The sequence below is a fragment of the Galendromus occidentalis genome, unplaced genomic scaffold (assembly GCF_000255335.2).
Source record: "Galendromus occidentalis unplaced genomic scaffold, Mocc_1.1 scf7180000077487, whole genome shotgun sequence".
NCBI classification, from domain to species: domain Eukaryota; kingdom Metazoa; phylum Arthropoda; class Arachnida; order Mesostigmata; family Phytoseiidae; genus Galendromus; species Galendromus occidentalis.
Window position 1 is genome coordinate 432091 of NW_003805475.1, and position 22526 is coordinate 454616.

Sequence of the window (22526 nt, forward strand, 5' to 3'; positions counted from 1 at the left end):
GGAATCCGGTTCCCTTCGCCCGCGCCGAATCTTCGCTGGCCGTCGGCAGCGAAGTCTCACCAGATGTTTGAACCGCGCTTAGTCGTGGGACCCTCTCCACACGCGGGCACGTCTATTCGAGAGAGAATCGAACGAACCATGAAATGGCAAATACGTTTGTGTCGATTGCGGTTTTTCCCCCGAGAGGAAAACGGCGGAATGGCGAACGAGAAGGAGCACTTCGATCGCGAGGGAGAGTTCTCCGTTTCCGGGACCTACCCAGCCGCTGCGCCGCGCCGCAAGAATCTCGGAAGTGCGGTTGCTGCGTTGACGCAGAATCCAATTCGAATCCAGCACACATATATGTGCCTTGAGATTGGAACTATTTCCAACGGTCGTTCTTCTGGGGGTCAACAACATAGCGAGCCGCTGATCGAATATAAGAAGAATACTAACTCGGATCCTCGAGGCACGTAAGAGCGTGTCAACAGAGATTATACGGCTGGGCATGCCAGCGTGGATCGAGGCTGCTGAACAGAACTCTCACGCCGCGGAATCACGGAATGGAAGTTCGTGCGGCTCGTTTCCGTGGCGAGCGACTGAGATGTCCCATTCCGATCCCCAATACATGTTCTCGAGCTTCGCGAGAGCGTACTTCTATGGTCGAGAGCGTCGCCAAGTCTCCCGTCGATCGAGGAGATTTCCAAAGCGCCAGATTTTGAAAATAACCCGGAAGTTCAAATCGTAAGCTAAGTCCGGTTCGAAACAGCTTGCTAAACGCGGAAGTCAAGCTGCTCCTTCCTTCTGGAAACACGGTCACTGTCCTCGACCCATTATTTCATTCCACATTCCGCTGCGCGTCGCTCGCATAGAAGACAGCTCGGACTCGACCACCTGTTTGCGAGGACTTTGTTGACAGTCGAGGTTGCGACAACGGCGCTTTCCCTCGCTCCCCGGATTCCCCAGTCGGGGTTCTACCCGAGGAAGCGTTCCGCAAAGCTTGAAGAACACGTAGCGCCATCACCGTCCCTCGACGGAAACTCCAATGATCGGTGTCGCCCTCTCCATTCGGTTGGAGAAGTCCCTCGAGGACGTGGCACGCTCGAAACCCAGGGGGCGCCACGATGACAAGGCCGACGACGGTCGAGTCACGTGCGTTCAGAGTGTGGCAGCCCTTCCAGGGGCTCGAAGGAGAACCCTTTGACTCGGGACTCGCTGAGGGGAAATGATTCGGCCATCTAAAGCCCAGTTGTCAACGTTTGTCACAGAACAAAAGAGAGCGGGACGCTTGCTGTCGCGAGCGCCGCGCCGTCACCGCTGAAATCTAATTGTGAAGCACATGGGATTACTTCGTCCTGAGTTTTCCGCTGGCGCCGGACGGCACCCGTTCGCGAGCGGGACGGAGGAGGCGAGGGAAAGTTTTGACCGAGAACGATTTCCAAAAAAACGGTCAGGCGCGTCTCCGCCGTAAACTCAAAATGCTATAAGGCTATTCCGATGAGTTTCCGCTCACAAGAGGCGGGCCGGCGAGCTTCGATTCTGAAACATACGAAGGTCACATGAGGAAGTCGAGACCATTCAGTGACTCAAACCTTTATTCTCGCAGAGCGCGGGCTCCGCAGGTCAGCGCAGAAGATCTGACGCCGGAGCGATTTCCAAAGATTAGCTTGTCCTTATTTCTGGCGGACTTTTGCAAGATGCTGCAAGATCAGCGAGCCTCCCGCTCCTTGTGGTATTGGCTCAAGGACTCTATCAGGAGGAGAATAACATCGAACGAGGGAGGCACGTGGCTCATTGGATGATCTTCCTAAATTTTCGGCTCTCGAAGTTACAGCCGTCGTCACGTTCCTGCCCGAGTTACCTTCGCGAGCAGCTGCCGCGACCGCGGCAAGGAGTTCCGGAGAGGGAAATAAAGAAACTCGTCAGACGCGGTGGGGACGGCTTCGACGGGAGAGATAGAACGATTAATTATTATGCTTAAAGCGCAGTTACGACGGTCATCATGAGCGCCGTTGAGTGGGGAAAACTCGACGAAGGGTTTCTAATGATGCTCTGAATTCATACTTCAATTTCTCGGCCTCCACTCGGGAGTCGAGAGCTCTGAGTCAAGAAACATTCCGGTCGTAAGTCGAATCGCTGCTCGCATAATTGTCGTGGGTCGGATACGCGATGACCACAGAGGTCAATCAGTCTTTCCGCTCGAATCATCGACGGGAAGGCTTCGCGCCCAGTTAATGGGACCCTCGAGTGAGGCTCTCTCGATCATCAGCTCATTAATTCTGCATGGAGGTCGGGAATTATATGATCGCTTCCGAAAGCTCTCCTAGAGGTTTCTTCTGCGAACGGAGAGATACTCCGCTCGAACTAAAGGATCGGACCGAGGTTCATTGGTTCGGTATGCATACACCACCTTCCCGGGGCGTCCCACCCTTAGATTTGAACAGAAATTAGGGACCAAGTCCGGGAACCCGAGGGGAAGATGAGAGAGCTCTCTGTGTATTCTGCAGGGCGCGCACGGGATTTTTTTCCTGGGGGGGGGCAACTAGACTCTCGGAAGGGGCCAGACGACCAAGAACGATGACGCGCCTTGTCGGGGTCATACTTCAGAATTGAAACCGAAGAATTCCGGTAGGGGCCATGGCCCCTTGCCACTCCCCCCTGTGCGCGCCTCCAGTATTCTGTAGAGAAGAGCCTCGTCGATTACGAGCGTGCCTCATGTACATCGATTCTCCCTCTGAGAGAGAGAAAATCACGACGCTCAGAAGGAGAATATCCGTCAAAAGTTTCAAAAATTCTCAAGGACATCTCGCAAAAGCCAGCTTAGGTCTCCTGTTTCTGAACGTGGCCAATCATCGCTTGATTGAGCCGCTGAGTCCCCTGCCGAAGAATGAGAGCCTAAGCCTTCTCAGGCCGGTCGGCTGACAGGACACCAATTCCTACACGTGGATCCTGAATTCCTTGGATCGGAGTCCGTGATGGATGACGCGTCTCCTCGGCTCCTCTCCTAGCCCTCCGAATGCTTAATAAGCCAATCCTTGACACGTTTCAGCCGAAGACACTTATTTTCAATCTATCGGCTTTCCGGCGACCAGGGACTCCTGATCGCTGGAGACAACGCAATATTTTTCTTCATGTACCCCGTCTCTACCCGAGCGATGGTCTTGAGAGGATATAGGAGCCGGATAACGTCCTAAAGGTATGTGGGATGGTCCGAGAACTTCCGACAGGGTCCCAAGACGATCGAGATCCCTCATTCTGATCTTTCATTGGGTCCCAGATGTTCCTTTCGGATGCGACCGTGAATAGGATCCCGCATCCAATCTCGACCCAGCCCGCGGGAGAGCCTGAGAATTTCCTCATGCGGTTCCTCGCACCGAGCCAGAACCGCTGAGATACGCATGCGCATGTCCCCCCTCTCCGGTAACAGGTCTATCCGATCTCCGAAGCGGGCCCGATCCGCGCATATTCGGACCGAGCGTTGATTGAACTAGAATACGGTTCAAACTGAGTAGCGTTGGCCAACTCTCAACAGAGGCTTTCCCGTCGAGGCCATTATTTTCACCGTCAACTCGACGGTCGACAACTAAAAATCTGAAGGTCCGGACCCGCCATGTCGCACATCATCTCCGAGTTCAAAACCTAATTTCCCGCATGCTCCGTGCAGCGATCTCCAAGTTCGGATAGCTCTCATCGCTGTCGGGACTTACCCTGCTTTCGCGGAGAATGATTCGCGGGATAGCGAGGGAGATGGGAAAATGAATCTACAATCACGTACGAGCCGTTCGCGACAGGTGCGCCGGAAAGAGCGGGCGGAATAATTCGAGACCGACCTCCGAATGAATACAATCTCCGTCGTTCGCTTATCGGGCTAGCTTGAATTTGAGGAAAAATACAGGAGTGCTTTTTGATCATGGACGGAGAAAGCCCCAGGACTCGTGCACCTGTCCCGTCGGTTCGACCTTTCCGGAACTTTTCCATCCAGAAGATGACCTACGCCAGCTGAATTCGCAAACTCCGTCGCTCCGATGATTCTCAATATGAATCCCATTGTCCGAATAGAGATCACATGAAATTTTCCGAAAATGGAAAACCGGAGATCTACGGAGCCGATGTCGACTGTGCGGAACTGCCAGTCGGTCCATCGGTCTGTCGTTCGTTTCTCTGCGTCGGCGTAGGAGCTTGGAGGACGAGAGCATCCTGGCTTTCGTCTTTGTGCTTCTCAAGTCGACTCTCGGCCGGCCCTTCGCTTCGGAGAAGTATCCGGCGGCATGGAAGGAGCAGGAGAATGCGAAAGCAAGACTTCCTCCTTCGCATCGCCATCATACTTCGCTGAAGGGGCGAGGCGTAGGCAGACTGTTCGTTTAGACAGGCATTTGTGCAGGAGCATCCGTTGGGACGGCCGGTCACCAGCTCGGCCAAGGTTGGAGCCAGCTTGTGGATCACCAAGCCACAAAGGCGGCCGGGATTTGGGCGGAAGTGCAAAGTTATTGTGTCGAGACCCTTAGGGGGAGCCAGTCTGTCGGTGTGTTTCTCCTTATCCGAGCAGCGTCTGTCGGGACAATCCCATTCATATCACCTGTGAGACGGCGGCGGAGCATCTATAGTCGTCTGGCCTAGAGGCACACGCTGACTGGCCGCGCCCGCCGACCTCTGAACAGGCCGTCCAGTTGGGCCTTTGGAGCAAGCCAGGCCAAAAACTGCTCGTGAAAGAGTCTAATGCGGAAGTTTGCCGCTCCATCGGAGACGTTGGCTCCGATAACGGCCGGAGCCCGCCGATCCGGTGGCATCAAAGGGACTTTCACTCCAGCATAAAACATCCGCTGACTACGGCGGAGGGCATCGGGGGCTTTCGGCATCGTCGTTCCGCCGACGCGACGTCGAGCCGCTTGTTGCCTGACGTGATGACACGAGACTCCGCGATCTGATGATGTTCGGCTGTCCGTCTGGTGAACTGGACCGACGGGAGCGGCAGCCTCGTTCCGACTGCTGGCGGACCGAATTAAAAGATAAGATCATCCGTGACGAGTCCGTACCGTCCATACGTGATCTGATTACGGAGACGCGACGTTTCCGGGATTCTTTGGTTTTGCTTGACGGACCCGAGACGGAGTTCTCTGGGAATGACATTCGACAGATACTACCTGGAAATCTTATTCGATGAGGCTCCGACTTAAGTCGACTGGTTACCCTCAAGGCGTTCTCGTCGCTCTCGGCCGCCCAACTTTTCCGTCCGGATCAGCGACCGACTCTCGGTTTGTCTGGAAGCGATTCGGCTTCAATACCGCCTGCGTCTGCCGACTGGCTTCTTAACGAGCACATCTATCTACGGTAACGCTTTCGGTCCGCTCCTTCCTCGCGGCAGTCGATCGGGGGCGAGCAGGCGGAAGGAACGCGAGAGGAAGCGGGAAAACGAGCGGGACGCAGAGAGGAAAAGAACTGAACGGTCTCTCCCTATCCACTTGCTCATGGCGAGCGAGTTTTTTCCGTATCGGATTTTTCTTTATCGCAGCCTTAATACATCGTGGAAAAGATTTCATCGCAGCATGGCGACCGATGTGACCGAAGTCATTAATAAGATCCTGTCATCGTCTACTCCGAACGATCGAACGACCGACCGACCGATTGAAGACCCGAGGTCGGGTGCGAAGATGATTGCCTAATCAACAGCTGACAACTCTATGTGTCGTCGGTGAGGATCTCCAGACCAAGTCGTCCGATCGACATAGAGAGCTTCCGCGACTGAGTTGTAGACGTATCCTCTCAAGCCTTCCAAATTCAGATGGGACCAGACTGCGACAAAGTCTGGAATAACAGGGTTATCGGCAAGGAGAACAGGGAAAGGCATCGAGGGACGCAAGGACGTATGGACGGACAGACGGAAGGACGGAGCAGCGAGGACAGAGAGATAATGCCAACGAGTGCCGGCCATGGAAGTAAAACGTGGAGGGAGCTCGGGCGGATTCTAGAGGAAATAAGGAAGTGGAGCATCGTCGGAGCAGCCTGGCAATAAAATCGTACGCACTCCCAAACAGCAAGCAAAACAGTTCCCATCGTCCTTCGGGCAATGTCGTCGTGCGCCGCGTAACTGCATGTAAGCGTCCTCGAGCGCCGCAGCTTTTGAATATGCATTCTTTCTCTTAGCTGTTCGCATTTATGGGCCTGATCCTATTTACATAACGACATGAAATGTTTCTAAGCGACCTGTACAGCAAAATGGCACGAACGTTCCAGCTACTCGCTGGAGCCCCCAGGAATCCCCCTCTCGAGAACCACAAAACTGAATACGGAACACGGAATCCTGCAATTATTATCTGTCTGCCTAGACGAAAAGTTTGACTCACAGATAGATGAACATAATATAAGAATGAAAGGAAATTGAAAACCTAGTCAAGTGATCGAAGAATCTAACAGAGTTTGACCTCATCGAAAATTCTCGTAATATAACGCTCCTCGCGGGATGCAATTTCCAGTCGTTTTCTGTCGCGGAGGGAGCTCTTTCCGCATCGCATGCTACTCTTGAGGAGGCAAGAGCTCGCAACGTATTGCGATACTACTTACCATGGGTGGCACCGTGTTGCGGGAACTGACCGAACGTTTCCCACGACACCTTGTCCGGATCTGAAATCGTGACAAGAACACGCATTAGCCGTTGGGAAACGATCCAGAGGGAGGAAAAACGGGAATTTCCGGACACAGATCTGTCGATACTGCGTCGAAGCTCAGACGGCTGATTCTGTCGCATTTATTGCGAGCATCGCGCTTTCCCTCCGCAGCTCACCGAGCTTAGAGACCGAAGGAATGAACATCATCTTTCCAAAGCAGAGGCAAATTCGCGGAAGGCGATGCCATCAGCATCGACGCCTGTCCAAGAAGCGAATCTGGCGTGCCAGTATACTAATACAGAGGCACGTCAACAGCTTCGGAGAACGCCGTCTAATGACGGAACGAATATGTAGACATCGCGGTCCGGAAAAAATTCCCCCGTCTTCGGTCCCTGTTTGTCGCAGCGTATTCGTCCGTGCAGCTGTGTCGCGGAAACTCCAGCTCTGGCGTCGTCGGCGTCTTCGACTTCTCACGTTCCCCGCGGAGATTTCCAGAAGAGTCGGCCCCGATCGAGAAGTTTTCCGTTCTTGAATAATTCCTTAAGTGAGAATATAATGTACCCGAGGAACTTCACCTCCTCTGATTCCCCAAGTCCAAGAAGAGCCCACAGAGAGCTCCGCGCGAGCCGACTGTTCATCGCGGAATTACCGAGTTTCCAGAGAGGCTCCCGAGGGATTCGAGAGTCTCTGTTATCCGAACGAGTCGAAATTCTCTCGGAACCTAGATCGGGAGCACTTACGCGGAAGATCTCCCTCCCTGCGCGTCATCATCTACATACATACAGTCCTCTCAGTCAGTCGTGGGCAATGCTGACTTCCGGAGAAACGATTGAAAATGATTGAAGGGAACTCGATTCCAGAAAACTAATCCTCGCAGGATTTAGCGATCTGTGATCGTCTACGATCCAGGTTTCCCGGAGCGGCCTCGCTCCGATCAGCTTCTCGCAGAGCGTAGCTACTCGCCGACTCTCAAGTCCGTCCGTGAGTGTCGGGCTCGCGACACCGAACGACGTGAGAATCCCGGAGCCTGCAAGGAGGTGTAGCCGCAGACCGAGTCGTCTGGTCCTCGCACTCTTATCTTCGCCGGCGAGCCCGGAACTACTTCTGTTCCCGTCTTCCAACTGAGGATACACCGAAAGCACAGCGGCCCTCGTCCAATTCCATTGACATATTGCTTCGTGCGCAAGACCTCCATCGTAGAAGCGGCATCGAGCTCTATCGTGCACGCGGAAGGCAGAAAAATTCATTGCGACCCCGGAATATTTGACTGCGCTCCATCTAAGTGACGACAACTTCACTTGGACAGTCCTCGAGAGACCACGAAAAATCCTGAATTGTGCTCACTCAGAGCGCTCTGAATTCTGCTGAATGGGAGCCGTGTCGCCGCGTGTCGGGAAAGTCACGTGGAACTGCCGCCATTATTCAGCGCAAGTGAATTCTTTGTGCCAAAGCTAAACGGACATTTTTGCCATAAATGGGGTGGAACCCATTCTAGCCAGAGCTCTCACTGCGGCGAGTGAGTTCTCTAATTGTTCCGGAAATGGACCCTGAGAAAGAGTTCAGAGCGGCGCTGTACGTCGAAAAATCCTCCACTCTGTCGAGAGATTCCAAATGCGGTCGCGCGCTGCAGCTTGAGCATAGACGAACGTTTGAAAGTTCCCGCTCGATGAGAACACGCTCTTCCGCGCAAGACGAACGATATAGCATCGTGAACACGATGGATTCCACCGATCCACTGCCGGAAAGTTCTTCCAGCATTTACTAGGATGCAGCTCGTGCAGCAAACGATCATCACGAGCGTTGGTTGGCCATGATCAAGTCTTGGTCATGGACCACGTCTCCTAATTGGAACATCGATCCTGATGGCGACCGAGACGGATCCCTATGGTGAAAAGAGGATCTCCCGTTGCGCTCCCGATGATCAATAGCGTCTCGTTTTACGCGTAACAATCAAATCATCCCAAGGCTGACCTCTTGGCGGAGCTCAGCGGGGTCGGTTGTAAAGAACGCGGGGCGTAGCTCGTAATGATGCCAATGGAACTAGTGCCCGGATCGCACGGAGAATACGTGCGTGCCTGAACTCCTGTCTTGAACAATCCTCTCGGGAGCCGACATGCAAGGTGTCGGGCGTATTTCTAGCTGTCCGATCTAATACTATCGTACTGCTGCTATATTCTCCTGATGATGGAATTCACTCACGGAGCGATGATGGGTACATGTTCTGGTCGATGCTGGCGGAAATTGGCGGCGGAGAGAGCATCTCGATGAAGGTGAAGTTTCCGAAGAACCCGCGTCCAGGGAAGTGCGACGACGTGGTGAAGGTCACGAGAAGGTCTGGACCCGTGGAAACCAGCTCTACCCACATGTTGCGATTACAGAGCGTGCCGATCACGGGTGCGCCGAGATCCTTTCCGTCGTGGATGGCTGCAAGAAGCGAGAGAACTTTAGACTGACAGAGTTCCCAAGTCTCATTGTCAGACAGTGAAACAGATTCGAGGAACAATCCCAAATCGTCATCGACCTCGGGGGCGTCGACGAACAGGAGGTTTCCCTAGGGCGTTGTCTGATGGTGGAACGGTGCGGGGAACCATACGCAGCAAGCCAGAGTAGCCTCCGGTTTCTCGAGAAATTCCGGCCAGTTTGCTCAACGTCATCCAACTCGTCCAGGTGAAGCGGGAAAACCGAGGTCAGAGACCGAAGATTCTCGAGATACCGCTCGCCACTTGCAGGGTTGGGGTCTTTCCCTGTTCTCTGCGCTGGAGAATCCTCGGAAAACGCAATTTTCGAGGATATTCCTCTCATCGGGAAGATACTTCAATCACCCAGGTAGCCCAACGGTGCCTTCGGAAATCTTCCCGCAGGCCGACTCTCCGGCGGGACATTCGGCGTGGACCGAGCCTAGAGCCTTGGCTTCGAGCGGCGATCCCCCGTCAGCGAGAGGATTATCAAAGAAAGGTTCGATATCGAGCCCAACCACGATGTCTCCTCAGGTATCTATTGTCGACTTCGCAGCTCATCTGCCCTGAAGCGAGCTCACGAATTCAGACATTTGGTTTGCGAATTACGAGCTAGCGTATGAGTTTTCAGAAATTAAAGATTAGTCTCCGAATATCCGCGGCTTTCGAATAGAGGACCATAACCGGAGTACCTCACTATGAAACGAGACAGGATCGGATTGGAGCTGTGATAGCCGAATTTCCATCCAATCGTCTTGAGAAAAATCTTTTGGTGTCTTCCAGCAACGGCGCCGTCGCGTCGCTTCTCGGTCAGCCTCATCGACTGTCGATCATCACGGTTCGAGAGGTCCGCCATCGTAGCTAGTCTGGGTTCAGAAAAACCTGCGCGTGATCGGATATCGGTGTTCATAACGGAGAAGATCCCGGGACTTCAAGCCCGTTTTCGAAACGGAGCCCAGTAATGAGATCGAACAAAATCTAGCAGGCAGAGGAATTCGATCCTCGAAAAATACGAAATACCACCGAGCTCTGGTGGACTTCCGAAGAAGATGGCGATGCGGATGCCATGGAAATAGAATGCTCAGAATGATCTTCTGAAATCGGGGCTTCTCCGGGCCTGCGACCAGGTCATGGCATCGAAACGGAAAAACTCGAAACGTGCTCTATGTTTCACGATGGTGGACGGCGTAGTATGAGGGAGGGATGCCTTTGTTGTCGGAAGTCGCTGCAGGCGATGACTGGGACCGGGAAGGAAAACCTATATCACCGTTTGCTTAAAATGCTCCGAGGTCGAAGTTCGCGGGGTCGTGCGGGAGAAAGAGGGATGAGGGCTCGAAGAGGAGCACATCGAACCGGCCGCGGGGTTTCTCCCCTGTTTTCTGGCGTTCTCAGTCGTGTGAGCGAACGAGCGAGCCAAAAAAACGAACGAGGCTCGCCATGCGTACCATCAGCAGCGGCGGGACGGAGTCGATATAAAAATTTCCTCGAACCCGACTTCCTCCAATGCCCGCTTCCTTTCCGCCGCTTCTTCCCATGCCTGGCCATCGGAGTCCCGTTCAAATATGATCAACAACAACTTATTCCTACCCTTTCTCGAACTCTCTGATATGTATTTGCATTTCCCCAATTTCTTCTCCGAGTTCCCGTTTTTAGATCGAACTCCCAGAGAAAAAACTTTCCTGAACTCCACAACAGAGAGTCGCGACGGAGGGGGAGGGATGCGGATCGGCGGGCAGGATGTCGCCCCTCGGGCTCATGGAAGTTATAAGTTCATCCTCTGAGCGTCCGATCCTATTAGAACTCTGAATGAGCGGATGTCCGGATGCCGAGTTCACGGCTTGCGTACACTTGCGGCAAATGACGCTCTTGAATATATAAGTGTGCTTTCTGGACCGAACACGAGTTTGGGCGAAATTGAAAAGCTCTGGAACTTTGCTATTCCTCAGCTCGAGTATCAAGCTCGACCTGCAAGTTGCGAAGCTTGGATCGGACTGGAGCTATGATGAGCTCTCCGGACGAAACACAATCATCATAGGAGCTTAATCGGTATGAATTTGCTCTCAGTTCTCGGGTAAGGGACGACTGTTTTCCTCTCTTTCGACCATCTTCGAAGTTTGGAGAAAACAAAACACAAGCTGGCTCCTCGAAGCCGTTCGACCGCACTCGGTTGCTCCGAAGGTATTTCCTAGTCGGAAACAAGTTCCTCAACAACGACCAGCCCCTCGGCCAAAATAGACTCAATATCCGGCAGAGATTGGCTTTTCAACAAAGGGTCCTTGATAAAAATGAAATTCCTGCGTCGCCGAGTCGATCGTACCGGAGGAAAAACTGGTACGCAGTCCGTTTCCATCTGCGGTGCACTACATAACCGTCACCCGTCGCTCTTCGAATCCGGAGAGAAGACCGCTCGAACACACTTTTCCCTGCACTATTACCCTCGCTGATTCGAATGACTGCTGCGGAGTCCGGCGATCGCTCGACAGGAATTTCCAACGATTTCGGGCTTCATATCCTGCTGTGGAGAATCGTTCGTTTCTCGACGGCTTGGATCGGCCTCAAACGATTATCCCAAGCGGTTCCAAGAGACCCTCAATGGTTTTTGATCCTCGACCACGATCGTCATCACAAGTCGTCGAAGACGGTGCTATGATAGCTCTTTCATGATGATGACGGAAAAGATCATCGCTCTCGGTGAACAAGACGATTGAAAGAAGGAAAGAAAGATTCAGGTGCGGTCACCCCTCGCAGAGACGAGAAACAATAAGATTCGATTATCATTAGAAGGTGGATCGAGGTAATTGATTCCGTAGTTCGAAGCAGGAGCAGGAGAGAGCGTTTCCCTCGGCTAGGGGAACCGAGACGAAAAGGGAGGCGATGGTATCGACCTGTCTCTGTTCCAACCGGACTCAAACCGAAATTGATTCGTGGCGCTCGTTGAATGTGAATGCGGGAAATCAGAATAGGAAAAACGGAGACGGTCCTCTACGGCCTTAGCCGAAGTCGACTCGGAAAATTCTCAAAGATTGCGTTTTGCGAAAGTCGTCCTCGAGGCAAGCCTCTAAATCATGCGTTCATTTATTGGACTCGAACAACAAACGAGTCGTCAATATTTCACGCGGCAAAACGGATGACACTCCGATTTCCGACAGGGGAAATACTCCGTCTCCGTGGGAGTCGCTCCGCTTTTCGGGCTCGTCCCTGCTGCTGGCTGGCACTCCGAGCGTTCGCGCCGCGAACGATCATGCATCTTACTGTGTTCGTCGTTCTTCGACGAGGAAACTCGGTGGGCGGATTCGAGGTTCGAATAGCGGGGAATCCGCATTTCTCTGATGATACCATTCAGTGTCGACCGTTGAGGGAAAGCATCGGGAATTACTCAATCCGGTGGGGAAGGATTCGTGCCCAGAGACACCTGACCAGCAGTCGTGACACGAATCGAGAATTCCGATACTCTCGGACGCTCGCGAGTACCGTGAGCGTGTTATTCGGGATCCTGAGGTCGATAGATGGCGACGAGCAAGTATAAACCCGAGCTCAGAACCCAGGAGTCGGCTGGCTCCATTGATTCGAGCCATCGTCAGAGCTCGAACCCGATGAGGAGGAACGGGAGGACCTCCTCTAAGTGATTGGCGTAGGGAGGGTTGTTGCAGAAGAGTCAACGAGCGAAAGAGAGTGACACTTTTCTCCCGATTCGCCAACTCATTTGGCCAATGTCCGACTCGTCCGCCGACTGTCTCGCTGCCTCACCGTCGGTCATTACCACAAGGCGCGCCATTATCGGCCCCGATAGCCCAATGGTTCCGAGATTGACGCGCATTTTCTCAACCTTGCTCACGTTAAGCAGCGCGAGACGTCTCGACGGCCAAGACGCGGAGTTTCGCGCTTCGTCTCTTCTCCTTCGCAGCTACGGTCAAGCTACCGCCCCGCGGAACCCTCATCCCCGTCGAGCGGTCGCGATCTTCCCGGGAGTTCGGCTGAGGTCTGAGGAACTCCACCGACCGTTTACGTGCACCTCGCCTCGGAGCTATTCCTCGCGGCTCGGTTTTCTATCGCTCCCGTTCTCCCGAAACTTAATCAAAACCTATTGCTAAAATCAGGAAACGGGAGCTCTGGCAACCATGGCGATGCCACCAGAGGGAACGACCATGCTATTTGGGCGACAAAGAAGACTTTCTGTGGTCGGGAGACGGGATGCTTCATGAGGAAGCGGAGACTGAAGGACCGAGCGGCTTGAGAGCACTTTTGTTCGTGCACGACGCTGCTCGGTGGAGAGGTTAAACTGCTACTTGGCTGACTTGGTCGGTCGGTCGGTTGGCTCATCGGACGGACGGACGAACGAACGGGCCGGCAAGCGCACTGCTTGGTTGGTCTCACTGGCTTCAGTAGCGACCTCGGTTCGTCCGACGACCGTCGAACGAACGGCGGTCGGTCGGTCCGTGATGAGCTGTCGGCTTAGAGTCGGCAGAGGCCGACTTGATGGTTCGAAATGGAGGAAGAGTCGCAATTTAGTCGCTCTCGGGTCGCTCATCGTTTCTCGTCCCTTTGTGAAAAGGAATCAAGATAGCTCTGTTAATATTTGACAAAAGTGAATGGCTCGACGAGTTCGCCGGCTCATTTGGAAGGGCTGCTCGGCAAGCTATTTCGATAGCAGCGACTGCGGCGGAGCAGCCGACGACAACGGCGACGACGTCGACCGTCCGAGTAATCAACAAATCGAGACATTCTCAAGAGGGAGAACACCTGCGCAAAACTCGGAAAGGACAAGTCATCCTCCCGAGATCTTGTGTTTTTCGCCCCTGTTACGTTATACGTACTTGTTACGACGCTTCCTCTAAACAACACCGAGGATACCTTTGCGCTCTTGTGAGGATCCATCCGCGAACTACACGTGAGGCCGCCGAAAGCGAGAGTCGACAGATGGCCTCTTGTACTTTACGTTCGGCCAAATCAGCCGGAAATCGCAGGCTTCAACAGAGTTTGGGAGAAGCCGAGAGGAACCGAGCTCTCGAGGTGAATCAATTGTAGCAACGAGCGCGCTGTGCTGCCACAGCTCATGTTGCCCCATCCGTTCGCGCATTTTTATATATTTTAGAGACGTTTTTTTCCGCGGCATGCGGTAACCGTACAACAAACAAATGCTAATCAGGAGCCGCGAGCGTTAGCCCGGGGCTCGTGGAGTTGAAACCATCCGCTCCAGCAAGCCTCGATCGACTCCAGGTCGGGAGAGAGAAGCCCGGGATTTCGATTCAGCTCCCACCCTACTCCCGCTCCTCGCCGATTATGAACTATTTTCGAGCCTCTATCCCGGTAGTGAAATGAACGATAGGAAAACTACGCGCGGGTCCACAGAGAGCTCAATGAGGTCGATCTAACCCTGGAACTTGGAAGTACTCACTTATTTTGTCTGGCGCATTGTAACAGCTGTAGTCGCCCTTCTGCAGTCGGATCTGGCCGAAAACAACTTTGACGCGTTCGGAAAACCTCCCGAGAAATTGATACGAGCATCTGCTTTCACGGGGATAATTCGAGGGGTACTGCGGAGAGAAGAAACGGCCCTCCGTCCTATTCACGGAGTCCATGACGAAGTCGCAGTGCGTGTCCTCGATGAGCATCCCTTCGGTCTGGAAAGGTAAATCCGTGCGTCAAAGCGTGCCGTCCGTATGGGAACGCCCTCAGTGAATCACACCGTTTCGACGCCTCGGAGGAAGAGAGAAAAACAACTCCGGAAACTTCGATGACAGCGTTTTTTCTCCGACTCTCTTGTCCCGACCAAGAAGATACAAGATGACGACGGAGGGAACGACGACGACGGCGACGACGACTTGGTAAGTGAAGCGATACGACAGCGTGGTACGTGGAACAGGCGTCGCCTTCGTGAAGCGAATCGAAGCAGACACAGTGATTTTTCTCCCTGTTGAAGTCAGCCGTTCGCACAATGTTGGTGGGAGCGTATGCGAAAATCCGAACGTCAGGAAGACAGGCAGCATCGGAACGTGTTTTTCATATTTTATACCTGATCCCTACGATTTTGAACCGCAAACGCGTCGACTTAACCGGTAGAGAGGTTTTTTCTCTCACGACGACGGCGACAACGGTTATGATGATGATGACACCGACGTGCCTCCATTACGCCGCAACCATTAACTGGCGGGCTGGCCGTCCGTCCATCCGTCGAGGCCGTCGCGAAACTTCAAAGAGTATCGTTATCATTCCGTCCATCTGACACTGATGGAGGAAGAGAGCGACGGAGCGAGGAGGAAGAGCTGCGGCCGAATCCGCCGAGGCCCTCATTTAGTCGCATGTTGCTCTCACTCCAATCGTTTCTGAGCGATGATGAACAGGTCACCATATTTTTCTCCCTTCAGACAGAAGGGGCAAATGATCGATCGTCGCATCCGTGTCCGAAGCCACAGGGGACGAAGCCCCGCAAACTTTTGCTCGTCTATGCGGACGTTTCAGGAATGCTTCGGAAATTCTCTTACAGTCTTTTGACAATATCTCGGTGATTCATGACTCCTCGCTTTCGGGAAAGAGACAAAAACAATGACTGAGAATGACACAACTCCTCTGTCAGAATGGAACTCCGGGAAGTCTTTCGGTCGCACCGGATCGATCCAGCTCCAGGATGGGTTCTGTTCTGGAGGAGTCCGCAACACAGCAAAGCAAGCTGAGGGAGCACCAAACAGAAACCACAGATGAATCCGAAAGATCCACCGATGGAAGCATACGCGGGCTCCTGCAAGAAGAATCCTCCCGCCATAGCGATCATGTTTCATGATGCCAACGGAATTTGAGCTCCTGCACCGAGTTGAGCGGATCGACAGAGGCAACTGCGGTCGGCCCGTCAGCTGACCTCGTATGGGAGTCGGTCCGCCCGTTCCTCGCCATTCGCTCAGGCGGTCAGCTATTTGCCAAGCTTGCCCCAGCCTTGCAGGAGCTAGACTGGCGTCACGCGAATGCTCTGCGAGCGCTCCGCGAACGCTTTTAGTAAAATTGGAAGAGTTCGAGCCGAAATAAACTCACCGGCTCCAGCAAATGTACGTCATTTACTGAAATTGCCGGGGAAGAGCTCTCGAACCACGTTTCGTCTAGTATGTCGACTTGTGCAATCACTTCTTCCGATTCAGAAACTTTGAGTCGCGCATCAACAAGTTGAGCCTGTTCCTGAGAGAGAGAGAGAGAGAGAGAGAGAGGGTGCCTGTTCCAGCTGAGACGGGGCTGGTCGAACAAGACGGCATCGAGCAGAAACAAGGGAAGGAACGACGAGGAGTTTCGCATCAGGCTCTGTCCCGGTTCCCACACTTACGATCCACTGGGAACTATTCTCTATTCTGAGACGGAGGATTATGATTATGATCCATTGGGCGGATACCGGAGCCGGCTGTTCGCTCTCCTTGATTCCTTGTCGCTGACGACGGACTTGTGAAAACATTTCATCCGTGTCCCGGAGCGGCGAACCCCAGAATATCAGCGCGATCAACGAATGGATCGGAGCCTCAAGCGCTTTGCAGCCTGGCATCGAGAACACAACGTGGTCCCTAATCCTCACTATTCGTTCGTTCGTTCGTTCGCTCGTTCCTCCGTCTGTCTTCGGTCGTCGAATGGTTCGGTCCTACGGAGTGCCGGCGGGCGGGCAGGCGACCGGAGCGGGTGTGTCGAGCTTACCATGAATTGATCCTTATTAAGGAATTGAAAAGTTCCCCGGAAGCCGGTACTGTTGCTCCGACGGAAGTCTGAATGGAATTCGAAGATGAGCGCCCGTCCCGACGAGTAGTGGATCTGCTCAATGTCGCCTGCAAGAGAGAAGCGAGAGAGAAACGTCATCTTTGATTCCAACTTTCGTCTTCGAGTTCGCTCGGCTTGCGGGAAGATGTCGTTGTTCGAGTCGTCGCCGTTTCTCCGGCGGTCGCAGAGGGCTCTTGAAAATGATTTACATGTTTATTGTCGTCTTCCGACAGTCGGTCATGAGGAAAGCCCACGCTCATTTTTGAAGCATCAAAGAAGCTGCGGATTCCCGCTCTGGAGCCACACCGACCTCGCAGGAGGATATTGGAGCAGATCGCAAAGAAGTCGGAAACGTGGGCTCCCGCAGAGTACCTGACCGAAGAAGAAGCCTAACAAGGAAACTCCCGAGTTGCTCCGAGGTCGCTAGAGGGTGCGAGAATAAATTCGAAGGCGGTTGGTAGCCAGATCTCTGTCCACTGGAGATCGCGTCCAGGAACAGAGTTGCTTCTGCCCAATCAGTTAGAGTCTCGTTCCCTGCTTTTGGCTGATCTCAACACGCGTAATGACCATTAATCAGCGGGGTCGACAAGGGCGGCAGATTGGTGCACGTGAACGCAGAGCTCGTTCCCCAGTCCCACTCGGCGACGTCAGCGGAGCCGGCTGCAACCTCGTTCTCCGCCGCACTCCCCGAAGGCAGTCTCGCTCCAAATCCATTCATTTCTCTGCTTGGGATGCAGCGTTAGGAGTCTCTTTGAGGGATCCCAAGCAGTTTGTTCAAGCCGTCAGGAAGACAGCGCCTACAGCGGCCGACACAAACAGTGTTGTCACTGCACAATTCCCAAAGAAAAATAAAAAGAGTCTCCCTCCGAGAAGCCTCTATTCTCCCATTTTCCCCTCTCTCCTTCTTGGTTCCGATTGCTCCGCCTGCCTGCCGAACAGGCCGCTTGGGACTTTCCAGTCTCGGCGCTCATTGCATGCGACATGAATGCTTTGTGCACAGGAGGAACCGGAAACATTTCCCATCGCCCCATCCTCGGATGCTCTGCCTCGCTTGCGGGAATCAGAGCACGGGTGGGTACGCACATACGTACGCGGATTCCCAGTCACTTACGGCCCTGGCTGATATGCTTGCACGTATCAATCCATCCGTGGAACAATGGACTTATTCTCAGGATAGCTTCTTTTTTGAATCGAGTGAAACGAAGTTGGTCGAATTTCCCCCTCATTTCCCCAGCAGTTGCGTCACGCAGGCTATGCAGGGCGACGCACTAATGACAGGAAAATGGATCCATAAGCGTGATGAGACGCACGGATGCGGATCCAAGCCCAATGGATTCCCAGGAGATTTTCCTGATACGAAACCTCTGAACCGAGAATTGTGAGCTCTGTATCTCCCAAAGGAAGAAGAACACGATACATGGGCCAGATGTCCACGTGAGAGTTCGATGAAAATTCACCCGAAGGCAATTCCAGACTCGAGCCTCGTGCTGGAGATCGAGTCCTTGCCTCCAAGGAACACGATTCCGTTGGAAGCTGCGCGCCCGGTTTTTTTTCCTTCCTCTGAAGAATCATGTTGACAATCAGCTCAATATGTATCGTCGGACTCTGCGCCGAATTGTTTGTTCATTCGTTCGTCCGTCCGTCCCTTATTTACCAAGACATTCGGGAGCAACTGCCTCAAAAGGCAACAACGATCTAGCGGACCCTCCCGCGTTGCATATTCGCGCTTCGCTACAGAATTAACCACACACCGCTGAAACTTTCCTCGCTCGGTCACAGCCGGCGATCCCTCAATCTGACGGGAAGAAGCATCGGAGCGCATAAAGTATCCATCATGCGTGTTCGGAGCCAGTATTCTATTTCTCACCAACAACACCGAAACTCGACACCTCTCCATGAATATATTATGTGCGTAGGTTTCAGGATAAATTCCAGATTTCCGAAATAGACAAAAAGAAAAGGGATCAATTCCACTCACTGAGTTTCCCACAGAGCACAGAGTTGAACGGTGTTATCTCGTTGACAGCAGCCTCGTCACCGAGATGTAGGAACAGTTTGACGTAATCGCCGAATATGCAGTCCATATTGGTTTTTTGTAGATCGAATTCCTCGAAATACACCTTGACTATCTGATTCTCGCCACTGATGAAACGGTAGAGAACACACTCGATGTTCTCGTCGTACGGTGTGGGCCAGTCCGGGGAGGTGAACACGGCATGCTCCTTGTCGAACGTGGAGTCGAATGTCACGCATTCACATTCTGCAATGAGAAAAAAAAACATTCAGATCGTTTCGCCCTCGGCTCACTCTCGCCCGCCTCGATCAGCTCCAAGCGAGAGATTCTCGAGACTCCAGATAAGTATGCGGGATCGTCGAGACAGTCGATCTCCTCTTCCTTCGACAACCGCGGTGGTCGAACCGATCGCATCCCTTGACTGTATAATCCACGGCGGGTGAGAAAAAAACGTCGAGTCTCTCAGTGCGTCATTCACTGAATATTGAACACGTGAGTTCCCGTCGAGCCGACCGAAGCGTCGCGTCGGCATTAGCTGGTATTAACATGGATAAGGCGAACGTTTTGTTCGTCGGCGGATAGCGTCATTTATTCACGTCCTCATTGCAAGAACGGTCTTTACGACAGGTCTTTCGAGAATATCACCCGCACCGGTTGCTCTCATCCGCGCGGGAAAATCTTGAGCTGACGATGGCTCTTAGCACATCCATGAAGCTGCTCGCTCCGCGGGGGATGATTTCAATCACGGGCGGGCAACGGTCCACGGGGATTACCGACATACATCGTCGTGCTATAATTGATTGAACCCTAATCTCTCGAGTTCCCCGTGCTCGAGATAGGCTCCGAGCCAGAGCGTTCATGATGGAGCAAGACGCGGCGGTCGTCCCTTCCGTCCCCCGGTAATGACGGTTCTTGTGGTTGTTGTGGTGGTCCGCGTAGCCGCTCGAAAGGCGGTCACGGAGCGCCAGATCTATTTTTGGGATGAACGGGAATAGAACCTGGTCTCGCTGATACGGGCTTCGTTTAGCGGAAGAAATTGTTGTCGGGGATGCCGACGACGAACTTTTCAACTCGAAACCTCCCAGTTTCTAAATCGAGTGTTTCAAGAGCAATCAGGCGCTCCGTCGAGTGCACCCCCATTCGTGGCCGCCGTCGTCGTCGTTATAACGACCACGCCGCCTGAGTTCGCTCGAGCAAGTGAAAGTTTTTCTGTGAGGACGTCGATAGAAATAATTGCGCCTATAGGGATCGGATCGTCGCATGCATCGTCCCGCGAACATTTCCTCTCCGAACTCCCCGCCGCGAGAGGAATGTCTATGATGCTTTGCTACTACTTCCTCGGCGGAGTGAAATTTCAGACGGCCGAGTTTTCCAAACAATTGCTCTGCTACCGTTCGGGAACGCCTCGGGCCGCTTGATGAAGCCGCTCGAAGGGGACTGTGGGAGGAAGTCAGTGGCCAGTGGGAACCAGATTGGGGACAGGGGGAGGGAAGAGCCGAATCTTCGGTTGCCGGCCCCGGACGCTCGGCTGGCTGGCTGGCTTCGTTCATGAGATGAAATGAGGAGGACGACGAGGGGATGCCTCACTCTGTCGGAATCTATCTACCATCTCGTGCATACTGAAAAGCGTCCGGCTTAAAGTTCAATCTAAATGGAAATTCGAGAGAGCACATCGGAACGATCGGACCGACGCACGGACAAACGAAAGGACGAACACTTTCTCGTCCGTCCGCCCGCTCGCTCGCCGGCTGACTCGCCTGACCGGTCGCTACCCTCCGCGACTGCCAGTCAGTCCAAGTCACTGGAGTTTAATTAATACTTTGAACAATGTATTCGGAACGGGGGAGAGGCACCTTCCCCCTTCTCCCTCTTCCCCTCCAGGAGAGGAAGATATTCGAACAAAGACGGGCAGAGCCTTCCGGTGTACAAAGCAACAGTTTCCGTCAGCGACCGGAGCGATTCCGTCAGAGCGAGTATTGCACACATACGGAGGGACTCGATGGGTACGATTTCACTTTTATTGTTGACGCTGCCGTCGTTGAACTCAATCTCAACTCATTGTCATCGCTAACAGATTCGTGATACCGCGCGATCAGATCGTTGAGAATGATAAAGTCAACAACATGTTTCCTTGGCGGGTTACAACGACGTTCACTGCGGGCATAATATGCAATGACCGTAGACTTGTCCTCCCCTCTATTGTGTTATCGACAACCTCCCCCCCTCTATAAAAATGAAGCGTTTGTATCAATTAATAATTTTTCGCGAATCGATCGCGAGGGCACACAAAACCGGAACTCTCTGCCGTTGCTAAGACCGAGCGATCACGCACTGCCCCGCTCCCAAGCCTTGAGGGGCCACCGCTCAGCCCCGCTGTCCCCGATCCGGAGGAAGCCGGGCACAACCGTGGACTCCTCTCTCGAATCCGCTGCCGTATTCCGCTCACAGCGAGCGTTCTCGAATCGTGCGGACGCCAGACGTAGCCAAGTTGGGCCGAGGACTTCTGCTCTCCTCGGCGAGCTATACAAGCTAACGTTCACCGAAAGGATTTGAGAGCACCTGTCGACTGCAGGAGACATTCGGTTTCAAAGCTTCCCCCTGCCTGCAGAGACTCGAGCAGGCCAGATTACCGGCTGGTCTGCCGGCCGGAGCGTTCCAATTCGATTTTTCGGTGACGAGGTCGGGATATGATTACTCGAACGCCGACCAGAACACCCGTAATCTCCGAAATTCTCGTCCTTATCATAATTTTCGGCTCGGGAAGCGCGCTCAGGCGGCAGAGAAGAACTTCATTAGGGCCGGGGCGGCGCATGGTTCCGCGGCAAAGGAGGATTTTCCGGATCGAGTCCTCGGCGGGTGCGCATTCGAATACAAAGGAAAACTGGGCTTCGGGCATGTGAAAATCTGGATTCTCGCGAACAAAGCTGGCGATAAGACCCTGATTAGTCATTGCGGGACATCTGGAGCGAGAGCGCTATCGGAGCCGTAGGCACGCGCAAAAAGGAAAAATTTCGAGCCCCACCGTAGGACACTAGTCTCCTCTCAATCGAGAAACACGACGGACGTACGCACGCTCGTTCCAAACAGGCGACAAAGCCGTCGGATCCTCGAAGGAAAACTCGATAGCGGCATACGCGCTCCCGAGCCGGATATTTCGTCCCCCTTATCCCTCGCTCGACATCGACTTCCGAAGATCTCAGAGGAGGGGATTTCGCAGGAAACATGTGTGAATAAACTTGGAGGAATGTTGAAACTTGGCTTGCCGTTTCCTCACCTCTCGAGTCTCCGGTCGGAGAGGGAAGTCGAGACGGGAACGGAAGGCACGGACCCGATATATATTCATGCGATTCGAAACGAATTCCACATTCATAGCCGATATTCGAGCGGTCGACTCGAATAAAATATAGCGAGCGAGCAGTGTGGGGAATGAGGACGCTCCTTGCGGTGAACGTTCGGATTACGAAGATTTAGCTCTTCTTCCCTCCACCCGAGCGGACGACCTATCATTGGCGACCCCGCGATCCCCAATGGAGGGCGCCGCAGAGCTCCCGGGGAACTGCGAGCCAGCTCATGATCCGAAGACCGAATTCGAACAGGGACAGAGTGTTTGGTTTCAATAGTCGACCACGGGCTCCAGACACGAACAACGGTTCGCTGGTGGCCGATGCATGACTGCGATCGAGTCGCGAGCCGTTTCCAGTAAGCGCCGCGAGCTCAAATGAAATTGTTGCTGCTGCTGCTGCTGGCGTT

At 53.5% G+C, this 22526-nt stretch overlaps 1 protein-coding gene across 1 annotated transcript in view; it reads right to left on the reverse strand.

The window, feature by feature from the left end:
• Sol1 (CUB domain-containing protein Sol1) overlaps positions 1-19139 on the reverse strand; it is a 78377-nt gene extending 59238 nt beyond the window's left edge. The window contains exons 1-5 of the mRNA XM_029112235.1: positions 18741-19139; positions 16703-16830; positions 14433-14658; positions 8781-9005; positions 6538-6597 (exon numbers count right to left, since the gene is read on the reverse strand). Coding sequence (XP_028968068.1) covers positions 6538-6597; positions 8781-9005; positions 14433-14658; positions 16703-16830; positions 18741-19044 — 943 coding nt within the window. The 5' untranslated portion in view covers positions 19045-19139. The remainder of the gene's footprint in view (positions 1-6537; positions 6598-8780; positions 9006-14432; positions 14659-16702; positions 16831-18740) is intronic.
• Between the last annotated feature and the right edge of the window lie 3387 nt (positions 19140-22526).